Below are 6,543 nucleotides of genomic sequence, written 5' to 3'. Positions count from 1 at the left end.
CTAGTATTCATCTTTTCCCTGATCAAAAGTATTCAAACAACAATTTGCTTTAGATTTAAATACACGATTTTCTGTAGGTTGTTTTGCAATTTAATTTGGGTTCAATAAAATTGAACATATAGCTATAACTCATAATTTGCAATAAGTTTTAGCTTTGATTGTCTTTTAATTATTTAAGTTGGTTTTTCATCCATTGTCACCAGAGTTGGTGCTGGAGTATGCCTGTGTAGACTCTGATTATAAACAGAATAGATTATTAGGTACTTACGTACGTCAAATTATAAATGATTTACTTATATGTGTTTACTAGATTAATATGTAGATCCTGTTAACTATATGCTTTACTGAAGATTTGCTGTGTTTTATATTATTATGAGAAAAATGTCAATAAAGTAATGATGTATAAATGAAAAGTTATAAGACAATCACGAACCAGAAACTCCCAATTCATCATTCAATACGCCAAAGAGAAAGTTGACATTTAGAGAAGATCCAAACGAAGATCAAATACAGCTTATATCAACAACAACAAGAACACAGATTTATAGAACCCTAATACCATGGTTGTGGAGAAAAGCTAACAAACAACGTCTGTAAAAAATCTAAGCCCTCTCACCCCTGATCCTTCTAGCCAATTGCATATCCTTTGGCATAATTGTAACCCTCTTGGCATGAATCGCACACATATTTGTATCCTCGAACAATCCCACCAAATAAGCCTCGGACGCCTCCTGAAGTGCAGCCACCGCGCTGCTTTGAAACCTCAGATCGGTCTTGAAATCCTGTGCGATTTCTCTCACAAGCCTCTGAAATGGAAGCTTACGAATGAGCAACTCAGTACTCTTCTGGTACTTCCGGATTTCCCTGAGTGCCACAGTTCCCGGCCTGAATCTGTGTGGCTTCTTCACTCCACCTGTCGCCGGAGCTGATTTCCTTGCCGCTTTTGTTGCAAGCTGTTTCCTTGGTGCTTTCCCACCGGTTGATTTGCGAGCAGTTTGCTTAGTTCTTGCCATCTCTTTTGCTGCAAAATTAAAGAAACTGCTTTAGGGTTTGTGTGTTGGAATCATAGATTGTATGTGTTTTATAAAGCTTTTTCTGAAACCATTGGTAGCGGGAGATTTTGAAATATTGGAGAAAAATCTCCGCAAAAGTCTACCAACCGTTGGATAGGAGATGAATCGATGGCCTAGGATACCTTCACATAGAAAACGCGGATTGTGATCCGTGTGAAATTGCTACTGATTTATTGTTTGACGTGAGAATAATAAATGACACAGGAGTAATTAATTCTATTTCTAAAAAACAAAAAAATATATAACAAGTTTGTAAATAACATTACAAAACATTATGTGTTTTTTTATAAAATCAAATCTCACCTACTCCTAAAATAATTCTTAATTTTCATATCTTTACTATATTATTAAGGATATTGCCCATTTCTTGAAAATTAAGAGGTATACATTTTATAATACCATGTACAATTTATTAAGCTTTCAATGTATACGCATACACGCATGTATCATTGTAACGTATGGTCGTAGCTTCTCGTGGAAAACCCTAATACCCTCTAGACACTATTAGCCATCGTTTCTTCCGAAAGCTTCTTCCAAATCTATTCCTTCTACCTCCTCACTTTCTTCAATCTCTAATAGGCTTCCATTACTACCACCCTCCTATATTTGTCGCTATTGCCACCCTAACGACATTGTCGTTACCTTCAGTCATCGTCTGCAGCCCCACTTCTACCTAGAAACTGTAACTCTATCTCGCTGCCACCATCAGACACTATTAGCTGCAAGCCCTAACCCTAGAGTGTCCCTTCCATCACTAATTCTATGGCTTTCGTCGTGTTCATATTCGCCTTACTTCTGAAAGTCTCCACTGCCCTTTCTAGTCAGAACACAACCCATCTATTCTCTGCCATCCTCATTTTTGGCAACTCGACTGCAGATTCCGGCAACAACAATTACATAAATACCCCATTGAAAACCGACCATCCCCCATACGGGGAAGACTTTCCTGGAAAAAAATCCCCACCGGATGATTTTCAAATGAGAAACTGGTGTCGGACTTTTGGGCACCTCTGCTGCGAATAAAGCAAACCATTCCTCCGTTCCTGCAGCTTAATATCTCCAATTTTGATATCCGCACCGGAGTGAACTTCGCTTCCGCCGGATCCGGCTACGATGACATGACGTCTCAGATTTCACAGGCGATTCTTGTGACGAAGCAGTTCTATTACTTTAAGGAGTATATAAAGAGATTGAAGAAAGTTGTGGGGATCAAAGTTGAGGGGGCGTTGGTGTCAATTAGTGCTGGAACAAATGATTTCCCGATTAGCTACTACGATCTTCCTTCTAGAAGAGACGATCTCTCCATGGAAGATTACCAGGATTATATATTGAAGAAGCTTCAGAATTTCATCAATGTAATTCTCTCTCTCTCTCTCTCTCTCTCCCCCTCTATCTCTCTCTCTCTCTCTGTCTTTATTTAAACAGTTTGTTTGATTTTGTGGTGGTGGTTGATAGGAGTTGTATAAGCTCGGATGTCGAACAATGGTGGTTACAGGGCTACCTCCGATGGGGTGTTTACCGATTAAAATGTTATCCAGATTCTCGAGAACATGTTTGATGCATCAGAACACCGATGCTCGAGTCTACAATCAGAAGCTCATGAATCTGCTGTCGCATATTCAATCTTCTTTGAAAGGAAGCCAGATTATGTACCCAGATATCTACACTCCGATGATGGAGATGATCCGAAATCCACGAAAACATGGTAAATTTGTGGCATTAATTTTAATTCATATGTGTTTATTGCATTCTTGTTCGTTTGCTAATTTTATATACACACCACACCACACCACATACCTCCTACTTTTGTTTTTTGAGTGGCTTACCCCTATGATCTTATTTTCATTTTATTGTATTTTACTTTTAGCATTTTATTATATTATAATTTTTAATTGTAATTCATGAGAGGCGTTCGGGGAGATGAAAAGCGGGCAGCTACACAGGATTCAATTTTTTTATTATATTATATATGTGTATATATTTATTTAAAAATAAAAAGCTTATATTAACGATAAGGGTTTTTTTTCCTTACTCGTTCAAGGCATGTGAAGATATTTAAATCATCTGGACCGGCCATGTTGTTACCCTCATCCGCTTATATCCATCACCTCTCCATATTTGCCTTTTGTTTTCCACCCTCCTTTACGATTGAGTCTCCGGCCAGGAGCGGACTTTGTAAGTCAGCATTTATGAAAGAAAAAACAAGACGCCACTTGGTACATCTTTCTATATTATGTGCAAATCGATTGAATAAGGAGTTTCTGATTCTCGTTTTGTTGTTATTCAATAAGTTTGTTGGATGAACTACATTCCAGCTTCATCTATTTGTTAACTATGTTCTTATTTGTATGTTTGGTTGTGTTCAATTCTTGAACCTCCCTTACAATCTTATCTAAAAATCTTCAAATTCATACCACATCACAAAACATTCATACCACACATGTAAGTCTCCGATCTGCTTATGTATCAATCAGATCCAATTGATGGTGCGAAATCCCAATTAATTGGATGATGTCATATCAAATAGAAGAGAATGAGAAGAAGAAGAATATGAATCGGTAAACACCCCATCGGAGGTAAACACCCCATACAAAAAATATGAATCGGCATGAATGATACTCCATATATGAATGATGCTCCATATATGAATGATGCATCAGCTGGTGACCCATGTCTCATATATGAATGATGCTCCATACATAAGATTCTCTCTCACACACTATTCTTCTCTCTAACTATCTCTCTCTACAATATGCTCTCTTCTAGCCTTGCACTTCTCACCCTATATATATGAGACATGGGTCACCAGCTGTACACGAGTGTACAGCTGCACACGCATGTGCGGCCGTACACAGGGTGTGCGGCCGCACACACATGTGCAGCCGTACACACCCACAAAATTACATAGTATATTATAGAAAAATATATTTTCCTAGAAAAGCAAAGTATAAACCAAATTTATAGACCCAACAATCTCCCCCTTGGTTTATAGCTTTCTTTTCTAATTGACCCAACAAGCCCCCCCCCCCCCCCCCCCCCCCCCCCAAAAAAAAAAAAAAAGTAGTTGGCTTTTCTTGTTAATCTTCAGTTGGAGATTGGCTTCAGCGTTTATCTTCGATTTCTTCACAACATCAGGATGAACATATGAATCTTCCATGAATGACTTCATCTTGATCAGTTGGACATTTCTTCAAGATTTGACTCTTAATACACATTAGGTGAGGAGGCTTGATGAAAAGATTCTTGAAAGATAGCAGTTTCAGCTTGAGAATTTTTAGGGAGAACAACGGAGAGAAATAATCTTCTAGATCACTTCAACATGTACAAGATAGCAACAGACTGATTGAGGAAACTTCAATACAATCCGTCACATAATCTTGAAGTCAGCTTCACCTTGCATCTGGGGTTGAAGGATTGAATGTCAAAAGAATAATCTTCATTTCTTGCTCCTTTGAATGAGAATTCTTCGATGATCACGGATGAAGCTTTGGCTCAAAAATCTCGATACAGTCTCCAAGAGTCTCATCTATGTCTGAAATCACTTTTCAAGACAAAAAAAAAAAAACTAAAAGAAAAATTAGCACACAAAAAATATTTTTGGATTTTTGATATTTTATGGAAAAAAAAAACAGAAATAACATTATTTTTTGATTTTTAATTTTCTAATTTTTGTTTGATTTTTGATTTTTTTTTTGAATTTTTGTTTGATTTTTTTTTTTAATTATCCCCCTAAATTTGTGCATAGAGGAAAACTATGAACAAATTTAACAAAAAAAATTCAGGATCAAAGTTGTTAGACAGTCTTAATCCGTTTGTCAGTACCTTCCCCTTCATGAATAGATCTGGTCGATCGCCGGTATTGTGGTCCACTTAAGCACGAAAAATTGTGACAAATTTTAGGAATGCTATCAATGACATGACAGATTGATCCTAAGTACTAGATAAAAATTCCTAAGGACCATTTATCTGACGACGACCAAGGATATTGTTGTCCACCTAAATTGAGCAGCGAGATCTACAGACAATCTATAATTGTTCAATTTTAGATGTACTAGAACATGTTTCCTGCTTCCTGATATACCCAATAATCAAGAACTTCCGCGATACTCCTTACTTTAGGTGACCAGACTATTATTCATAGAGAGGATAGATTTAGATTATGATTAATTATAGTTTTAGAGGGTTTGAGAAGTAGAAGGATGCATATGTTCTGTACCAGGTCGAATTATTAATCACACAAAGGAGATAACATATGGCTAACAGATAAAAAGAATTTCATAGATATAAGATGCAGAGAAATAGATTTGCATATGTTGCAGTCCAGGTGGGATCTCTTCAAATCACGTAGAGGAGGCAACATATGACTAACAATAAGAAAGAAATAAAATAATTTTCTACAGATCTACTGTATCAGAATTCCCCAGTCGCTCCGTCAATACCGGAATTAAGGACAGAATCCGTAAATCGAGGAAAAGTAAAACCACAATTCTAGATACGGGTTCTTTAATGTGACTAGTGGATTCTCATGTATATCTCCCTGCTCAACCTAGCCAAGCGTCGTATTTTCAGGTTAAACGGATCTATCTAGGTCAAGATTTGTCAAGTCATTTGATTTCTTAAGTTCATCTTTTCCTAGTCAAGTCCATTTAAATCCTTCGTGCCTACCAGCGTATCGAACACAGAGCCTAGACAATTCAGCTTTGGTACTTTACACAAACTCAGATTGCTCGTTATCACTTGTTGATATCACTTCCCAAACAATACCTACTAAATAAAAATGATAAGAAAATGAAAAATTGTCTTTAAAATGAATCAGTGTAAGGTAAACTCAGGAGTACAAAGAAGAAAATACAAACCGTAATTCACAGATTGAATTTGCATCCAGAAGGTCTGAGAACAGCACACATAATCTTAGAACAGATCCAAAAATTCTTCACTGCGTTAAGCACAAACCCCAATGTGTGATCCCTTCTTTTCTTCCCTTCCCGCAAAGGACACATACTCTCAAACAATGTTCTGAGTGTTGCACAGTTGAGAGATGCCTCCTATCATGTGCCTAGAATAGCCATTATTAACAAACTAAAATATGATGATATGCGTCCATAGCTGCTCCGACATAGATCGGGATCAGTTGGTATTTGGAACCCAACCCATTTTGAAATTGGGTCGACCTTTTTCATCCTTGTATGATACTCTATCCCATGACATATCCTACTTATCGCAAACAGAAGATGTAGAAATATTAGAATCGTTAGAAGAACTGGGAGATTGAGCCTTCGGAACCCATTTGTAGTTGGGTTTAACCCATTTCCTTTTCGATCTGATGGGTGGATCAGTACTTGCTTTTGATCTTGACGTCGATCGTCGAGATGAATTTGACCTATAACCGGTCTTGGCTTCATAGGAGCATCTCTTGAGCTTGACTTCTGGGTCAGCATTCCCTTATTGCCCTTGGGGGTTGATTTCTTGT

At 37.4% G+C, this 6,543-nt stretch overlaps 1 protein-coding gene and 1 pseudogene across 1 annotated transcript; one reads left to right on the top strand and one right to left on the bottom strand.

Moving 5' to 3' along the window:
- Positions 1-429: 429 nt before the first annotated feature.
- LOC145005112 (histone H3.2-like) lies at positions 430-1,042 on the bottom strand. Its single transcript, XM_078964162.1, has one exon. It carries the CDS (start codon positions 1,011-1,013, stop codon positions 603-605), a length of 411 nt encoding a protein of 136 aa, XP_078820288.1. The 5' UTR covers positions 1,014-1,042; the 3' UTR covers positions 430-602.
- A 793-nt stretch (positions 1,043-1,835) lies between these two features.
- LOC145006645 (GDSL esterase/lipase At1g58430 pseudogene) lies at positions 1,836-5,894 on the top strand (annotated as a pseudogene).
- Positions 5,895-6,543: the final 649 nt, after the last annotated feature.

The sequence above is a fragment of the Lactuca saligna genome, chromosome 7 (assembly GCF_052625555.1).
Source record: "Lactuca saligna cultivar CGN05327 chromosome 7, ASM5262555v1, whole genome shotgun sequence".
NCBI classification, from domain to species: domain Eukaryota; kingdom Viridiplantae; phylum Streptophyta; class Magnoliopsida; order Asterales; family Asteraceae; genus Lactuca; species Lactuca saligna.
This window is presented reverse-complemented; position numbering and strand designations above follow the sequence as displayed.

Coding starts and splice junctions, on each gene's coding strand:
- LOC145005112 (XM_078964162.1), bottom strand. CDS start 1,013: ATGGCAAGAACTAAGCAAACTGCTCGCAAATCAACCGGTGGGAAAGCA.